Source organism: Brassica napus, chromosome C7, assembly GCF_020379485.1.
Source record: "Brassica napus cultivar Da-Ae chromosome C7, Da-Ae, whole genome shotgun sequence".
Classification (NCBI taxonomy): Eukaryota; Viridiplantae; Streptophyta; class Magnoliopsida; order Brassicales; family Brassicaceae; genus Brassica; species Brassica napus.
The window spans coordinates 34,481,634-34,500,782 of record NC_063450.1 but is presented as its reverse complement, the minus strand read 5'-3'; the positions used below and the strand labels follow the sequence as shown (position 1 = coordinate 34,500,782).

Below are 19,149 nucleotides of genomic sequence, written 5' to 3'. Positions count from 1 at the left end.
CCTCACGTGAGCCAACAAAGGGAGGTCTCATGGTATGCGCCTCCCCACGACCGGCTGAAATGTAACATTGGTGCTTCATGGTCAGCCAGCAACAGTCGAAGTGATGCATCATGGGTTGTAAGAGATAGATAAGGTAAGGTTCTGATGCATAGTCGTAGATCTTATTATGCAGTAACAAATCGTGAGAGGGCAGAGTTGCTGGAAACTCTATGGGCTGTTGAGTGCATGCGTACAATGCGTAAGGACAACATTATCTTTGAGTCTTGTTTCCTGTTGGCTAGAACTAGTCTTCTAGAATCTGGCCAGTCTTCGGAAGTAGGGGGTGTGGTGAGCCAAATTATGGGTAGCTTTCAAAGTTTTAACTCTTGGTCCATGGAGTATGTGCATTCGAGCAGAAACAAGGTAGCTATGTGTATTGCAGCAAGTGTGACTGAAGAAGGAAGATATCAATCATACATTGCAAACAACAACCCGCACTGGCTTTTGTCTCTTATTTCACAGGAAGCGGAGAATGTGACTAGTATTGTTTAAATGGTTCACTACCGTTTTCTCATCGTGTCTTTAGCTCTTTTGTGTTCGAGCTTTTCACTATCATGCCTAGTGGTGTGTCTTGTGGTTTTTTAGCTTTCAACTTCATTTGTGTTTGGATCTGATACATTTGCCTAAAGGGTTTAATACCATTCAGTGTTAAAAAAAACGGGGATCCAAAATAGTTCGTATATATTATTAGCAAATAAAAATTAGTTCGTGTATTTTAAAGAATTTTCTTTTCACAATTTAAACATGTGTTTAATTAAATAGTAACGTCGTCAACACTTCCATTAAATATAGTTAACGCCGTCTACAACAATATGTAAAATCTGCGAATTTCAAAAGTTTGTGTGTTTAATAGGCAATGAAAATTAGTTCGTATGTTAAACGGAGATCCAAAATAGTTTAAGTATTTTATTAGCAAACAAAAATTAGTTTGTGTATTTCCAAAGAATTTTTCCTTATTAAAAATAACTTGATCTTTGTTTTGTATTGTTGTTAGGCCACTTATTTTCCGTTGCCTTGTTAGCTTTATCCTAAACAAACTAACCTAAAAGTTTACATAACACAGTGAGAAATGGCTTGTGACCAAATGAAAAGTGCTTCGTAATTGGTTTTAAGTTGCACGAAATTTATTCATAGTGATACAACCTATAAACTTCGATGGAATTCCACTTAATCTTTACTCCATACATATAATATACATACAAGTACAACCAAAGATTTATTATTTTACTACCCTCTCGCTGGTCTCCAACTTTCATCTCACTTAACACTTATGAAAAACACTAAAACTAAGAACTAAACATGCTTCTCCTAATGAACAACAACATGAAGCTGGTGATGCATAATGACTAGTTACTAATTTACAAAGAGCCAAAAGATCATACATTACCCTCTACGTTCGATCCCCTTTCATCTCTTAAAGATGTTCGACTTTGTTCAATTGTCTCCTCCAACTTTCAACATTAAAGCAGCCTTGAGCTGATCATGATTGAAGAACTGGCTCCCCATCTTCACAGTAGCTTGTTGAATCATCAAATCATTCACCACAGATAAACTAGCGTGATTCACTTCCAAATCCAGTTCCTTAAGCGCGTCCATGAATCTTGAACCAGGATGATTCTTCTTGCTGCATTGTACACGAATCATCACATCCCAACCTATGATCTTCACATCAATCTCCATTTCTACAGAACTCGCCGAATCTTGATACGACGATTTGCGTTCTCTAACCGCCCTGGACGCGCCGCTTTTACCGTTTCCTTCCTTGCTCATCCCATCTAGCTGCTTCTGAATCTCTTCTTTGTCTGACTCCGCTTGCTGCAGCTTCGACTTCAGCTCGTTGATATACGAAATGGCGTCTCCAAGAAGAGAAGCTTTGTCCATTTTCGACACGTTGGGAACCACAGCTCTCAAAGAGTAGAATCTCTGGTTTAGCTTCTCCCTTCTCTGCCTCTCTGCTTCCACATGGTTCAATGGCTCTTCTCTTCCGTTAGCCGGTTTTCTCCCACGTTTCCTCGGTTTCTTCTCCGGTTCAACCACAATTGCTTCCTTAACCACCGACGCTTCAAGATCAGAATGATCAGACTCGCCGGATTTCGCGGTGGATCGAACCACCGTGCTGAAAGAAAGCATTCCTTCTTCGTTGTTACTCCCTTTGGACACCGGAGACTTCCTCTTGTTGCTCTCCTCCGCCGTGAAACTCAGAGTTTCGCTAGGTTTCATCATCTTCGACGACCCAGCTTGAAAGTTGAAATCTTGCTCCACAAGAAACGGGTTCTGAGGGTTTTTTCTAGGGTTTTCAACCGAGCTCTCGTTCTTCTCAAGCTTATGAGAACCGGATTGAACCGGTTCGATTGCCGGTTCAGTGATCCACAAAGCTGGATCGTTCTCTCCTTGGTCCGGATTCAGACCAAACCCCCAAGAAGAAGCTTCTCCACCGTTACCGTTGTTCGAATTGAACAGACTGTTGACTTTATCCATCAGATCTGAGCTTTGACTTATCGCTTCCGAAGAACCAAGCTCAACGACGCCGTTTTCCGCAGCGATACACACCATCGTCTGCAGCCCGTAAATCTGACCTTGACTCGCCCGTTCACAACCCGACCCGGTTAAAGCACCCGACCCGGATAACCAAATCACGCGAGAGTTTAAGAAAGATTCCCCGGGAAGTCCAACGCCGTTCGCGAAGCTCTGAGTCATCGAGACCAAGAAGAACCACTCTGTATCCGTGACTTCCTCGTCGTTGGAATCATCGGAGACTCCCACTCCTCCGCCGGAGATCAACGAGTTAAGCTCACGGATGACTCTCTTCCGATGCTCTTGCTCCGCCGGATTCGAGTTGGAGCTCTTCTTCTTCTTCTCTTTATCTTCTTCTCCTTTGTAATACCCGTCTCCCCATCCGAGGACCACCGCGTTGTCTCCCGTGGGAGATTCGAAGTCGTGCGAGATCTGCCAGAAGATCGCGTAAGTCCATTTTTCACCGGCGGATTCGATCAAAGCTTGGAGACGTTGCTGGAGAGTGTCTTCGTTGAATTGGGAGAGTGAAGGAAGAGAAGGAGTGGGAACAGGTGGTTGTGGCCAGAGAGATGAGTGGTTCGTTCTGATGAAAGCTTCCATCGCCGTCGACGCGTTGTCTTCGGTGGGTGCTGACTCGTTGAGTAAGTAGTCGTTCATGTGAACATCTGGTGGAGAAAGGGAAGATGAAATTTTCCGGTGAAAGTTGAAGACTTTTCTGGTCTGGAGAGAGAGAGAGAGGTGACGTGTTGGAGGAGAATCAAAAGTGGAAACGCTACGCGAATGGCGTTTAGTGATTGTCTGAAGAGGATTCTCTACTATATTTTATTGTTAGAAAATTGTTTTTTTTTTTCCATAAAAAATATGCTCAAAGATTTGAGAGTTGCAACTTGCAACACTCCCATATTATACGACAAAAGCTCGATTATAAAATTATCAAATATTCCGTTACTATTACAAAAACGTAAATTTTATCAATTGTGAAATACCTGTGGTCCGCCAAAAAAATATTATTTATATGATCATTTTCACTTGGACCACTCTTTTGTCCACCAAACATTTAAATACGTTTCTATTCCAAAATATGTGCCAGAATTATTTGTTAATTTTCCCTGTCGCAACCAAAATAAATTCCGTAAAACTATTTATTTAGTTAGTTGGAAAATAAATATGAATACTATTTTTTGTTTAAGCGAAAATACTGTTTAACTAAATTTATCTTTAAATTCTAAAATATGTTATTTTCCATCCCAAATGAATTCAGCAAAAAACATTTATTTCTTAGAAGATAAACTGAAAATAATGGTTTAATGGATTGTTGATATTAGTTTAAAATCAGAATTGTATACCGATGTTTTAATCATTGTAATGGCGACAGAATTATCTACTCTTCCTCAGATTCTACGGTCCAAAATATACAATTATAAAGTACAGAATTCATTAATCGATGAAAATGATATTAATCAATTATTAACAAAAAGTATAATGAAATGATATTTCTCTCATGTCTCAATTAGTCATATTCGGATTAATAACAAAAACTACATATCATGTTGGGACAATTGTGTGTAGCCAACTTTTAATTATTTGGGTCCTGGCTAGGCCTACTCATGACTGATTTTCATGATTTTCTTACTAATACTGACATTTTTAATTAAAATCTTTGATAATTGTTTCATACAGAATATACCATATTTTAGTCCACAGTTCTAATTTTCAACCGTTTTGCTATAAATTTCATGACCACCAAAATATGTCATTTCAAAAAAAAGTTAGACATGAAATTCTAAAAAAAAAAAGTTACATATGATAATGACAAAAAAAAATTACACATGATATTGACCATAAACATGATATCCTCGAAAAAGGAAGAAAAATATTCAGTGACAATATACATGATTTAATACACAATATAAAATGGTTAAGTGAGGATGGCTAAAATGCTCTTCTTCACGTGTTTCTCGTGGATGCTGTGACTTGCAACAAACTTTACGCCCACGGCCCACTAATCACAGAGTAACACCATATGGCATATACTTATGATCATAGTCATAACATAATAAATTAGTTGTATTCCTTTAGCTTTTAGCTAGTTTTGCAAAGACATAAACATGTCACAGAACACAATGTCTCAAGTACTTTAGGGATTTCATAACATAATTATTATTTTAATAACAATGTATCATAATCTAATTGTTTCTCTCTAGTGATCTATATTTCAAACGACCAATTTTATCAATACCATACTACAAAAGAGATCAAAATAATATTTGACAATTAAGAGTTTAAAAAGAGGCTAGTTAATAACTTCAAATTTAGAACCTATAAGTAAACCAACAATTAAAATGAAAAAAACTGAACAATGTTTCTATTGGACAAACACATAAAGATTCTAACAACTTGTGACAATTTTGGACAACCAGAAGATTCCCGAGAGTTTGTTACAAATTTGTTTTTTGTGATATTCTTTAAAATATATTTGTATAACAAAATAGAAAGTCCAGTTTTTTCGACAAAACGAAATATATTGTCAATCAAACTGAGATGTTGCAGAGCAATGGTACAAAAGAGTGAGGATCCGTTTCTTTCTCCATCTGGATCAGCCATCTGGATGAGGATTAGAATTTTGTTTGTTTAGACATTAAAAGTGCAACTCATTCGCATGGATCATCCGAATGACTTTCAAAAATTTAGGCTTAATTTTAAAGTTCATCCAGCTGAACCAATTTGGATCATTTGAATGGAGATGATTCATTCAAAATAGTATAATGTCTATTATGCTCTTAATGTAATTCACAAATTACAAATCTAAACATAATATCATTTTGTCACACACGAAAACTGACAAAACCACAAAAATGTGTTTTTCCGCAAAAATCTAAAAACTAATTTTTCACGCCAAAACCTCAAAAACGCATTTTCTCGCCAAAATTGTAAGAACATGTTTTTCCGCCAAAATTGTGAAAACGTGTTTTCCCGCAAAAACCGCAAAAACGTGTTTTCACACTGAAACCCCAAAACGCAATTTTCCGCCAAAACACAATAACATGTTTTCCCGCCAAAATCGCAAAAACATGTTTTCCCGCCAAAACTAGAAAATCTCGTTTTTCCCGCCAAAATTGCAAAAAACACGTTTTCACGCTAAAACCCCAAAAACGCATTTTCCCGCAAAAACCGCAAAAACGTTTTTTCCCGCTAAAATTGCAAAATCTCGTTTTTTCCGCTAAAACCGAAAATTTTCATTTTTCCACCAAAAAGACGTATTTTCCCGCCAAAACGCGTTTTTCCGCCAAAATCGAAAAAAACTCATTTTCCCGCCAAAACCGAAAATCTCGTTTTCTCACGAAAACCGCAAAAACGTGTTTTCCTGCGAAAACCGCAAAAACGTATTTTCCCGCCAAAACCGCAAAAACGCGCTTTTCCGGCAAAACCAAAAAAATTTCTTTTTCCGCCAAAACCGAAAAATGTGTGTTTCCCGCTAAAACCAAAAAATCTTGTTTTCCCGCCAAAACCACAAAGAAACTCGTTAATTTTGAAATAATTATAATGTAAATATATTAGACTAAATAACTAAATGTAAGATAGTTAAACTTAATATCAAATATATTATTAAATTAACACAAATGTATTTTTGTAATTTGTTTACTAAACTCAGTTGGATGGAAATGAAAATAAATAAACAAACAAAAGTTCAATTTAGATGATTCATCTAGATGAACTATCTGGATGGACAAACAAACAGTCACAAAAATCTGAATGGATCATCTGAATAGATCATACAAATGAATCATCTGAATGGAGATGACAAATGGTGAAATAAACAGCCCCTTAGTCACTCGAGTGGATGAACAGAATTTAGTTATAAATTATTGTTCAAAGCACCCTATTTAGCTATACATTGTGCAACTTTATCCTAAGACATGGAAGAAAGAACATGACCTGATATGGACTGCCGTACGAAGAGCTTCCACCCAGAAGGTTGAAGGTAGATGAGCTTGAAAGAGAAGGCTACGCACTGCATTGTTAATTGTGCGTATTATCCTCTCTGATTTTCTGTTTTGTTGAGAAGCGTAGGGACATGAAAAACGGAATATTATATCCTTTGTTGCGAAGAAATCATGAAACTGTTTGTTATTGAACTCGCCACCGTTATCACATTGAAGTGACTTTATATCTTTACCAAATTGGTTCTTAACATAGGTGGCGAAGTTGACAAACTTAGAGTATGTCTCATGTTTGTATTGCATGGGGTAAACCTAGAGAAAGTGGGTGAAGTGATCAAGGAAGAATACGTAGTACTGGATCCCACTTATACTCGGTATTGGCGAGGTCCATAGATCAGATTGAACGATTTCAAAAGGCTCTTTGAAAATGTTTGTAGAAGTAAAATAGGGATGTTTAGTGTGTTTGGCAAAATGACAAGCTGAGCATAAATGAAATTGATCTCTTTTATTACATGATAGAGATGAAGTAGATAGCAGAAAATTTAAAGTTTGATCGCCGGGATGAGCAAGGCGGCGATGCAAAACATCAGAAGAAGCAGTGAGAAAAGCTGAGGGCTGCGTAGTCGCTTTATTATTGAGATCGTGAAGAGGATACAAGTCTCCAGTGTTGTCACTGCGGAGAATTGTCTTCCTGGTCGTTAGATCCTTCACAGAAAAATTGAAAGGATCAAACTCAACATAACATTTGTTATCACGAGTAAAGCGACATACATAAATTAAATTTTTGATAATTGAGGGTGTGACAAGAACATTGTTTAGAGAAAGAGGACGAGATTTAGTAGGAAAAGAGATGTATCTAGATGAGTTTATTGGAATCCTACCTCCGTTTGCAACGGTGACTGTTTTTCCGATGCTAGAATTAAAAATGGACTTAAGATTACCTGTGGTGTTGGAGAGATGTGCTGTTGCGCCTGAGTCCATATACCACTGGTTATCTGACGGATCCATGAGTGTCAATGTGTTGAATGCCGAAGCGAAATCCATTGTCGGCTTCTGTTTTTGGTTCGCAGCATTGCCAAACGCTCCATGATGTTGTTGAGGACGAGCTCCAAGAAGACCTTGTTGAGGGAAAGGTATGTTAGGTAGTTGAGTCCATGGATTGAATTGTTGAGGAGGCCACATAGGGTAACCGACGTGTTCCATTGATTGAACTGTGGTCGGTTTTGATTGTAGTTGTGCCTACCTCTGCCCCGATTGTCACATCTTCCTCTGTTTCCTCTGTTTTGGTTGAAGCGTGCTGGTTGTTGTTGTTGGTGTCCGCTCTTGGAATCTGAGTTTGAGACTGTGGCAATGAGCACCTTGGCGGAGGAAGATGACGCGTCATTTGTGGACAGTGTCTTCTTACCTTTGCCAAGACGATCTTCTTCTAAGATAAGCATGGAACGGGCTTCCTCAAAAGTAGGAAAAGGCTGACGATGCATGATGACGTTGATGATGTTGTCGTACTTGCCATTGAGTCCGTTGAGCAAGTATGTGACCAAGGTTCTCTCTGTGATTGGTGCGTCAACGTTAGCTAGGAGATCCAAGATTGACTTGAGCTCTTGATAGTAGGCATGGATAGAGAGATCGCCTATCTCTGTCGTACGAAATTTGTGATCGAGTTGGATAGCGCGTGCCTCTTTGTTGTTTCTGAAGAAGTTCTCAAGGCGAATCGAAATCTTGCGTGATGTTCTTCCATGTTTGAAGGTGCCTTTGAACAAGTCCTTGGACATGTTCCGTACAACCATAGTTTGACTAAGCCGTCTCGCTTAGTCCACGCAGCATCATCGTCGTTTGCTGGTAACAACGTTCCGTCTAGATGACCGGAGACGTCGAAACTCTGGCAGTGGGTGAGAAAGAGCTCCCTCCAGGCATCATTGTTGCCGTCGTCGAGATCCAAGAGAAGGGAATGTAATGTTTTATATTGGTCACACCATAAGCTCTCTCAGCGGCCATTTTTTGATTCAGAAAGATAGAGGAATGAATGAAAGAAGAAGAAAAGGAGAAGAAGCGTGAGAGAGAGATATTGAGAATAGAATTGGTTCAGGAACGAGAACCCTCTGATACCATTTAAGTGAATATGATTTCCCCTGAATATTTACGTTATCATTCCTCAAAATATATAGTACAATCGAATGATAGATATCAGGGAAGTTCTTAACTAATAGAAATATACACAAGCAATGCTCTTACTCTTCGCAGATATGGGATCATCTTATGAAAGGTATATTGGGGAGTTCTTATACAAATGTCTGGCAGAAAGTGGTAGTGTTATTAAGTAGAGCAGACAGAGAAAGGCGGAGAGTGTTTTGTACAAGATATGCCTTTCAAGCAAGTATTCATATGATTTGGAGAGAAAGAAATAAAATCAAGCATGGAGAGCAACCACTTCCCTTAGGCGCAGTAAAAAGGCTTCTTGATAAAGGAATAAGAAACAAGTTAAGTCTGATGCGATACAAAGGAGGGAGAGGGTTGGAGAACATACTTCAATATTGGTTCAATACAAAGGTGTAGAGTTTTTTTTTCTTTTGCTAAAGATCTTTAAGAGTAAATGAGTATATGATAGAAGTTGCTCTTAAATAGGTCTACACTTAGTTGTAACAAAGCTTTTTGATTGAATACAAATTTAACATTTTTTTTAAAAAAAGAAAAGAAATATACACAAGCATATACACAAGCATATTCTAATAGAAAGTGGTAGTGTTACTAAGTAGAGCAGACAGAGAAAGGCGGAGAGTGTTTTGTACAAGATATGCCTTTCAAGCAAGTATTCATATGATTTGGAGAGAAAGAAATAAAATCAAGCATGGAGAGCAACCACTTCCCTTAGGCGCAGTAAAAAGGCTTCTTGATAAAGGAATAAGAAACAAATTAAGTGTGATGCGATACAAAGGAGGGAGAGGGTTGGAGAACATACTTCAATATTGGTTCAATACAAAGGTGTAGAGTTTTTTTTTCTTTTGCTAAAGATCTTTAAGAGTAAATGAGTATATGATAGAAGTTGCTCTTAAATAGGTCTACACTTAGTTGTAACAAAGCTTTTTGATTGAATACAAATTTAACATTTTTTTTAAAAAAAAGAAAAGAAATATACACAAGCATATTCTAATAGATACAAGAGATAATGCTTATCATCTAATAGACCTAAACTTCAAAAGCTCACCAACTAATATCATTGCGGATATTCCCATCAAACCAAAAAAAGTTGTCCTGCCATTGCTACACTGTATGAGTGTCTTGCAATCTCCTTGAAAGATTATCGAAGTCATTTCCATCGAAAACACACATTGAGTTGACATGAACAGATTTGTTGCTTCGAAGCTGTCACTAATAGAGGACAAGTGAACAAAGTGTGGTTGAAATTTTCTTTCAGCAGCACAACAACGTTGACAGGTTATTATGTATTGGCAGATTAGTAGGAAACCCACGATGTTCATATCGTGAAATGGGCTTCTATAAATGGGCCAGATAGGTCCATTAAGTTTAGTATTTATTTAGCTAATCTAATGTTAGGCCTGATCTATCGAAAACGAACAAAGCATTATTAAAGTACCTTTACAGGTTTTAGAAGAAACCAAACGAAAACACGAAATAAAAAGAAAATAATAATTTCTCAACAGCTTTGAAGAAGAGAGAGTTTGATCCATCGTCGTCGTCACTAGTAGTTGTTCAGATCTCTCCAGATTTTCATCTTCTTTCGATCTGTAAAATCTCCTGCATAGCTCCTTAACGATGGCGACTGAGAATCACGCGGATAAGAACGTTGTGTTCAGAAAACTCAAAGCCAAATCCGAGAACAAGGTTGGTTAGCTTTCTCCCAACTTCTCGGATTTAAATTATTGAAATTCGATCAGATCTGGAGCTAATACGGCCTTGATTGTAGGTGTGCTTCGATTGTAGCGCGAAGAATCCAACCTGGGCTTCGGTTACTTACGGCGTCTTTCTCTGCATCGATTGCTCTGCTGTTCATCGAAACCTCGGTGTCCACATCAGCTTCGTCAGGTCTGTAAAACGCAGCGTTTAATCGAACTCCCTAGGCTTAGTTCTAGCTTTTAGCAATTTCGTGAAGTTCTAGATAGGGTTTTGAGGTGTGTGGCTGGATTATCCAATACGACGTCGGTTCTTTCTGTTACTTTGATTAGGAGAGGAGATTCTTTTGTCTTCTATGGATCTTAATCAAATTGATTATTAATTTTTAGGTCGACGAACTTGGATTCGTGGAGTCCTGAGCAGCTCAGAACGATGATGTTTGGTGGGAACAACCGAGCTCAGGTGTTTTTCAAGCAGCATGGATGGAACGACGGTGGCAGAATCGATGCTAAGTACACTTCGAGAGCTGCTGATTTGTATAAGCAAACTCTCGCTAAGGAAGTTGCTAAAGCCATGGCTGAAGAAGCTCCTTTGCCTTCATCTGTTGTTGCTACTTCTCAGCCAGTGGAATCATCTGAGCCTCCAGCAAAAGAGACTTCTTTGGTTATTAAGCAAGAGGCAACTGTTGCTGTCTCTTCTTCACCAAAAGCTTCCCAGGGAGCTGTGGCTAGTACCTTTAAGAAACCTCTTGGTGCTAGAAAGACAGGGAAGACTGGTGGTCTTGGTGCTCGTAAGCTTACCACTAAGGTAAAAGATTTTAGTTTTCTTAAGAGTTGAAGTGTTGGCTTGTCCTCTCTTTTCTTGGTTTTGTTTAAGATTGTTCTCTAATGTTATGCAGCCAAAAGAGAACCTTTATGAGCAGAAGCCTGAAGAGCCTGTACCTGTGATTCCTGCTGTTTCTTCGACTAAAAACACGTCGTCATCATCAGCTGGATCATCGTTTGCCTCTCGGTTTGAGTACTTTGATGAGGAGCAGTCTGGTGGGCAAAGTGGCACACGAGTGCTTAGCCATGTCGCTCCACCAAAGTCATCGAATTTCTTTAATGAGTATGGAATGGACACTGCTTTCTCCAAGAAATCAACCTCAAGCTCCTCAAAAGTTCAAGTAAAAGAAGTCTTTGCATTTTCAAACATAAGAAGCCAAGAAAGAGATTGATTTCACAATTTACCGACTGTTTTCTTACTTGCGTAGGTTGAAGAAACTGATGAAGCAAGAAAGAAGTTTTCAAACGCCAAATCGATTTCCTCTGCTCAGTTTTACGGGAATCAGAACAGAGATGCTGATCTTGAATCAAAAGCTACACTTCAGAAGTTCTCGGTATTTATTGTCACAAAACCAAAAAAAACTTTTATATATATGTAAATTTAGAAGGTCTAGTTTAGATTTACCTATAATGCGATTACAAAAACTAACAGGGCTCAGCAGCTATTTCAAGTGCTGATCTTTTTGGTCATGGACAAGATGATTCCAACATTGATATCACTGCAAGTGATCTCATCAACCGAATTTCTTTCCAGGTAAAATAAATTTCTTAGTAAGAAGTCAGTTTCGTTAACTCACTTTTCTGAATTAACTTTGTTTTTCCCACGGCCAGGCGCAGCAAGATGTGTCCTCTCTTGTGAACATAGCGGAAGAGAGGAGCAAGAAGCTGGGGTCATTGGCATCTGGTATATTCGGTGATCTTCAAGATAGAATGCTCTAAGAAAACATGAAACGATCTTTTGCCACAATGTGGGATTTGAAAGGGTTATAAAAATACTTTTTATGTTTGTTCTGTACCAATATATTTGACAGTTTCAGTTTCAACCAATGTTGTTAAAAGATTAAAAAACATCAAAAGTTAACAAAGTCACTGAAATCAATCCTGTAGGATCTCGATATTTGTTGTTAACATTCTCTTGGATCCTAATTGTTTTTTTTGTTAAATATAAAACGTTAGATAAACATCATAAAAGTAATTGTAATTGACTGTGTTACAAAAAAAGAAAAAAAGTAATTGACATGGTACAAAATAACTGGATTTTAAATATAAAAAATAACTGGATAAAGATAAAAGGTAATAAAGAAACAAAACAGTAGAGTATATAAACCAACAAATTCATAAACTAGGTTAACAATTAGCATATTTCCTAGTTCATCTGTTTAAAGGATATTTATTAATGACAGATTAGAAATCTTGAGTGTAAAAAGGAAATTGGTCAAAAAAGGTCCAAAACGTTTACAGTAAAACCGTCTGGAAAGAGGTGAAAACAAAACCCTAAGAAAAGAAATATGGCGGCATGATTTTCCCTCCCAATTCAAAACCCTTTCTTGTAGACTCTGCTTCTCTCCTCCTCCTCGGTGGTATCTTCCTCCTCAGTTTCCTCTACTTCACCAAACTCCGTAGCTTCTTCCTCAGAAAATTCGATCTAGGTTTGTTGTTGATGGCGGAATCGTCGCCGATAATCGAAACCCTAGACGAAGACGAGTCTTCACCCACCGCTCCGATTCGAGCCCTTGTTTCTCAATCGCTCACTCTTTCGTCCCCAATCCCTCAGATTCAGGACCAGTCTCCTCCTCAGATCCAAACCCTAGATGAATCCCCCTCTTCGTCGGCTGAAGAGATCGAGTGCGGAGACCTTCAGATGATGCCAACGGCTCAGATTTCACCTGACAGCAGCAACAGAATCGGCTCGTGTAATCGTCGTCCACCAAAGAGACACATGCGGTATTTTGACTATAGTAGTGACGATGACGATGATCTCAACGACAAAATCTTCCGATTCAGGAGCGCTCCACACTCTGTCTATGGAGACTTGTATAATCACCCTTCAAGGAGGAGATACATGCCGAATTTCGACTATAATAGCGACGATGATCTCAAGATGGAGCTCCCAAAACCTATTGATATCTTCTCATGCTCGTCTCCTAAGAACAAACCCACTGGCGTTGTATGTTCCCTTCTATCAAAAATAATCTCTTTTTTTTTTTTGTTGTTTTCAAACAAATTTATTTAAATAACTGAATCTTTTTTTTTTTCTTTCAGGGTGCTGGATTGAATAATTCAGGGAACACTTGTTTCATAGCTTCCGTGTTACAGTGCCTTACTCACACTGTTCCTCTTCTCGCTAGCCTTCGCTCTTACAAATATCACTGCCCTTGCAACTGTAAGTGCACTGTTCTATGTTCTGATTTTGAGTTTCTGTGTCTTGATTGTTTTATGATCTCATTTTACTTTGTGTCTTTATTGTGTTTATGGTCTGATTTTAGTTGGTGTTTTGATTGTTTTATGATCTCATTTTACTTTGTGTCTTGACTTTTTCATGTTCTGATTTTAGTTGGTGGCTTGATTGTGTTTTATTATCTGGTTTTACTTGGTGTCTTGTTTGCATTTTAGGGTCTGATCTTAGTTGGTGTCTTGATTTGTTCACAGTCTTTCATCTTATAGCTCATTTTTTTCATTCCTTTCAGGTGGCAATGAGAGTTTCTGTGTTCTGCGCTCTCTCCGATATCATATTGAGCATGCTCTGAGGTCTTCAGGATTTGATATAATGATTGATCGGTTTCGTGATAACCTTTATTGTATCCTTCTCACCTTTAGTATTTTAGATTCTGTTCTCTTCTGTTTTCATAGCTTTGTTTTTTTTCATATCTGTTCATGTAAATGGTTTTTATCCTTAAACCAACTACAGATTTCTCATCCGACTTCCAGATAAACCACCAAGAAGACGCTCATGAGTTTCTACAGTCGTTTCTGGATAAGCTAGAGAAATGTTGTTTGGATCGTAGCCGTAGAGATAACCCTCCCTCTGTTTCTTCTCAAGATGTTAACATTGTTGACCATGTCTTTGGTGGGCGTCTTGTTAGTAAGGTAACAAATTTCAATTCATTACCATACTAATTATCTACTATTTAAAGCAAAATTTTCATATACATGACTCTTATATTATTATATTTTCCTTTTCAGCTTCGTTGCTGCAACTGCAATTCCGTTTCAGAAACATTTGAAACGTCCCCTGGATGGAGTCTTGAAATTGAAGATGCGGAAGATCTTTCTAGTGCTCTAGAGTCTTTCACATGTGTTGAAAAACTCGAGGACCAGTTTACCTGTGATGACTGTAAAGAAAAAGTTTCAAAGGAGAAGCAACTTAAGTTCGATCAGCTGCCTCTTGTTGCTACGTTTCATTTGAAGAGGTTTAAGAACAATGGAGTTTATATGCAGAAGATCAACAAAGATGTCAAGTTCCCTTTGGAGTTGGACTTGCTCCCTTACATGAGCAGTAACGAAAATCCTGAAGTAAGTGAAACTTCGCTGACCTTTTGCTCTGTAAAGCTGAGATTTCAATGTCCTAATTGTAACAGACAATCATGTTCTTATTCTGTTTATTCAGGTTTCCACTAAATACCATCTCTATGCCATGGTGGAGCATCTTGGGAGTGGTACATATTTTGGTCATTACTCAGCATATGTGAGATCAGCTCCTGAGACATGGCATCATTTTGATGACGAAAAGGTGATATAATCATTTTGATTTTTGTGATTTAATTCTGTGTAGACTTCTCTTAAGGATTTGCAACTTTTCCATTTGGCAGGTCAGGAGAATCAGCGAAGAATGGGTTCTATCAAAGAGTGCGTATATGTTATTCTATGCAAGAGAAGGAACTCCTTGTTTCGCTAGTGCGTTTGAAGAGCTGAAGACACTATTTGAAGCCACTCCGATTAATTTCTCGCCCAAGTCGGTGCTAGAGACTACTACTACCTGTAGCGAGGAGTGTGTAAGCGACCTTAGTTACCAGACGGTCTCTGATTCCAGCAACGCCTGTAACGGCTCGGTGGGAGTTTCAATCCCGTGTGGAAACTCATCAGATTACCATTGTGATGAGGCACAAGATGAAGTGTTTCATTCGGCAGAATCTAACAGTGGTGACGAATATTTTGCGTTTGACTCACCGAAGGCTGATGACTCTGAGAAACCATTTGCTGCGACCTTTCACCAAGAGGAGCGTCCTTTGTATCCAGATGGCAACAGAGCTACCACCGATGACGCGTATGTGCCTGTGCTCAAGATTCAAGAGCAAGTCTCGTCTCCAAAACGTAAAGGTACCATCTGTTACCATGTTCTTTTTATTAGACTCTCAGTTGAGACTTGGCTCTTATGTTGTGTTTTTGTTTGATTATATGTACAGCTGCCGAGAGAGCTATCATTGGTGAAGAAGCTTTTCTGACTAAGCGCAAGATGCAAAAGCGGAATCCGTTTTCGAAACGCCAAGGTAACTACTTGTGTATTTGATAGCTTTTGTTTTTAATTATATAGTAGATATGTGGAAAATAATGTTTAATGTAAGATGAGAGAAACGTTGAAGATCCTGAGTCTGAGTGTGTGTGATTCTGTAACAGGAAAAACATTTCAGATTCGACGTGAGCATCTGCAAAATAAGAAGAAGAGGGAAGAAACTTGTATAACAAATCCTTTTAGAATCATTGTTGCTGCTGCTTCAGATCCTAAGGAGAAAAACCATGCTGTTTCATATCTCAGGAGTAGGCCTTGTTCATCTCGGTCTCGATTGCTTGTTGCAGCTTTGGGTGTTAACGTCAAGAAGAAGAAAGTCTCTAACATCAGAAGATCTAGTCTTCACAGGAATCTCTCTGAACGGCAATGAAAATGAAAGCTTGGGATTAACTTTCTTTATTTGTTATGACGGTTTAGATTATATAATTATATTAGATCAAATTTTGTAAAGTTCTAATCAAAGTTCTTATATAAATTATTCTATTGATTTTTATTAATGCTATTTATTCATATAAATTGGAAGAGAATTAATATTCAGTTATTAGGAAATACAATTTTCAATAATGGATACAAAATGCTTTCAACCAAAGCATTTTCAACCAAAATGGATACAAATCATCATTTAATTTCCAGCTTTTTTGTTTGTTTTACTTTGAGTTGGTGTCTTCATGGAGCATAGCCACCACCCCCGTGTCCACCGCCTGAACCACCACCACCGTAAGCACCACCATATTGGCTGCCGCCTCCACCTGAACCTCCTCCACCACCACTGCCATATCCTCCTGCTTCACCACCATAACCACCTCCTTCACCACCACCACTTCCATAACCACCCCCATGAGCTCCACCTCTGCTGTAAGCTCCTCCTCCGCCACTTCCTCCACCACCACCACCTCCATAGCCTCCGGCTACTGACCCACCTCCGGCTCCTCCTCCTTCGCCGCCTCCATAAGAACTACCACCATAAGACCCTCCACTTGCTGATCCTCCACCTCCATGACCACCTCCACCTCCAGCAGCACCTCCATACTCACCTCCACCCACGCCGCCACCTTCACCAGCTCCACTTCCGTAACCACTAGCATGCTCACCTCCACCACCGTAAGCTGATCCTCCACCGCCTCCGCTTCCACCACCTCCCCCACCAGCATGACCACCAATTACACCACCAGCTCCTTCACCACCACCACTTCCATAACCGCTAGCATGATCTCCTCCACCACCGTAAGCAGCTCCTCCACCACCACCACTACCTCCACCGCCACCAGCATGTCCACCATAACCACCAGCTGCTCCACCGTAACCACCACCTCCACCTTCTCCTCCTCCGCTAGCATACCCACCGGAAGAAGAAGCTCCACCACCGCCTCCACCATGACCACCACCACCAGCATGTCCACCATAACCACCAGCTGCTCCACCGTAACCACCACCTCCACCTTCTCCTCCTCCGCTAGCATACCCACCGGAAGAAGAAGCTCCACCACCGCCTCCACCATGACCACCACCACCAGCATGACCACCATATCCACCAGTTGCTCCACCGTAACCGCCACCACCTCCTTCTCCACCTCCACTAGCGTATCCACCGGAAGAAGAAGCTCCACCACCTCCTCCACCATGACCACCACCACCACCACCGGCATACCCTTCAACTCCTCCATATCCACCACCACCACCCTCTCCACTACCGCCACCATAACCACCACCAATCACTCCATAGCCTTCACCACCTCCGTGGCCTCCACCACCTCCACCACCATGACCAGACGGAATTTCGCCGTATGTTAAGAGATTCCGGCTAGTGGCGTAGCAAATGCCAACGCCGACTAAAAGAAAAAAGACAGTTGAGAGAGCTTTGAGAGAAACCATTGTTTTAGTAGTATTATTTGAAGTTGATGAACTAAAATGAAAGGTCTCAATGAGGTATTTATAGTGATTGGGGTCTTGTATGTTAAGCCGCGTCCACTGACAAAAGTAAGAGTGGTTGATGAGGCAGAGGCGCATGCCTAGAGCATCTTAAACCTAACTCCGTAATTTACAAAACAGAGTGAAAAATAGAGTGATGAACAAAAAAAAAGAGTAATAGGATTTTTGTTTGTTCATCATTTCATTTTGCAGTAAATTATGAAGTGGAGTTAGAGATCCTCTTATGACTTTAAAAGTGTAGATTTACTGTCCCTACCATTACTCCTAATTTTGGTTTTAAATTTATTGAAAATCTCTCTAATCTAATCAACATTCTTATAACTTGTAGCTCTATAACAACTTTTAGTGACCAATTTGAATTGTTAAAAACAAGACCCTAGTTATAAATTTGAGTTTAAGATGTGATAAGTTGATAATGTATCGGGTGTTGTTTAGCTTAAAGCCAAAAAAAGAGAGATACTCCGTATTTAGGAAGGTCTGGAATTCTAACATCGACAAGAAGAGGAGAATAGTGTTCGACCCGAAGAGATTGTATAAGACTAGGGCTGCCATGCATGCGGTTAGAGTTTGCATGAATTTGTTTCAGCTACAAATGGATGGAAACTTTTATATTTAGTCCTATTTGTTTGCAAATATTTGTAACGATCAAATAAAAATAAACCCTAATATATACATCAATTTGGTTAATTCTATTATCGGATGTTCGAAACCATGGGAGAAGACGGGTTTGGCACTTTAATTTATATTTTAATGACCATTCGAAATCTTTAACTACCCAACTATTAACTAGTTCAGTCTTTTGGCACTATGAATAAATAAATCCCTTATATATTAATTGAGAAACATTTGAAAATATGTAACCTCAATTTTGTATTAATTAAAAGAAACCCCAATGCATAGGTGACACTCAATTAGGTAGTCAATTACATTCAATTGAAAAATAAGTAGGTCCACATTCGATTTTTATATGTTGTTAGATACATAAGTTGGTCAAACTATATGATATAATGATATGATATGATATTTTCTTTCCTTAAATAAAACCTACGGAATTACCATAAATGACTAATATATATATGACAATTAATGAGTTTAATAATAAAGATTTGATAACAATGTATATCTCCTCCATCATTTTTGTTTAATTTTATATTATTAAAATAAATTAAACAATCAAATTAGCTATAAAAATAAAATTTAGATTTTTTCGTATATGTTATATTTTGAATTTTTAAAAACGACAATAAATGACTAAAACTATTAAAATTATTATGTTAAAAATTAATGATCAATGGTTTAACATTTTTATTATAAGAAGATACACATGATTTTAAAACCATATGAGTAAAAAATATCATTTAATAATAAAATAAATATATATATATATATATATATATATATATATATATATATATATATATTAAACACTATATACCATAAGATTACATAAATATTTTAATATTAAAACTTTCAATGAATTTTCAAGAACATTTATAAATTATAAATTTATTAAAGATTTCAGATTGAAAATTTTGTTATCGATGAT

General features: G+C 38.4%; 4 protein-coding genes across 4 annotated transcripts; 2 read left to right on the top strand and 2 right to left on the bottom strand.

Moving 5' to 3' along the window:
* Positions 1-1,176: 1,176 nt before the first annotated feature.
* Positions 1,177-3,520, bottom strand: LOC106410445 (transcription factor MYC3). The gene has a single exon (XM_013850939.3). It carries the CDS (start codon positions 3,208-3,210, stop codon positions 1,474-1,476), a length of 1,737 nt encoding a protein of 578 aa, XP_013706393.2. The 5' UTR covers positions 3,211-3,520; the 3' UTR covers positions 1,177-1,473.
* A 6,540-nt stretch (positions 3,521-10,060) lies between these two features.
* On the top strand, positions 10,061-12,266 carry LOC106411163 (probable ADP-ribosylation factor GTPase-activating protein AGD9). The gene is made up of 7 exons (XM_013851864.3): positions 10,061-10,334; positions 10,417-10,535; positions 10,733-11,150; positions 11,242-11,508; positions 11,596-11,721; positions 11,820-11,921; positions 11,999-12,266. Exons 1-7 carry the CDS (start codon positions 10,266-10,268, stop codon positions 12,104-12,106), a joined length of 1,209 nt encoding a protein of 402 aa, XP_013707318.2. The 5' UTR covers positions 10,061-10,265; the 3' UTR covers positions 12,107-12,266.
* A 207-nt stretch (positions 12,267-12,473) lies between these two features.
* LOC106411236 (ubiquitin carboxyl-terminal hydrolase 21) lies at positions 12,474-16,176 on the top strand. Its single transcript, XM_013851951.3, has 9 exons — positions 12,474-13,334; positions 13,430-13,550; positions 13,855-13,965; positions 14,076-14,254; positions 14,351-14,680; positions 14,775-14,897; positions 14,977-15,484; positions 15,571-15,654; positions 15,782-16,176. Exons 1-9 carry the CDS (start codon positions 12,684-12,686, stop codon positions 16,042-16,044), a joined length of 2,370 nt encoding a protein of 789 aa, XP_013707405.1. The 5' UTR covers positions 12,474-12,683; the 3' UTR covers positions 16,045-16,176.
* Positions 16,177-16,186: 10 nt separating this feature from the next.
* Positions 16,187-17,594, bottom strand: LOC106411237 (glycine-rich cell wall structural protein 1.8-like). Its single transcript, XM_013851952.3, has one exon. It carries the CDS (start codon positions 17,544-17,546, stop codon positions 16,341-16,343), a length of 1,206 nt encoding a protein of 401 aa, XP_013707406.2. The 5' UTR covers positions 17,547-17,594; the 3' UTR covers positions 16,187-16,340.
* Positions 17,595-19,149: the final 1,555 nt, after the last annotated feature.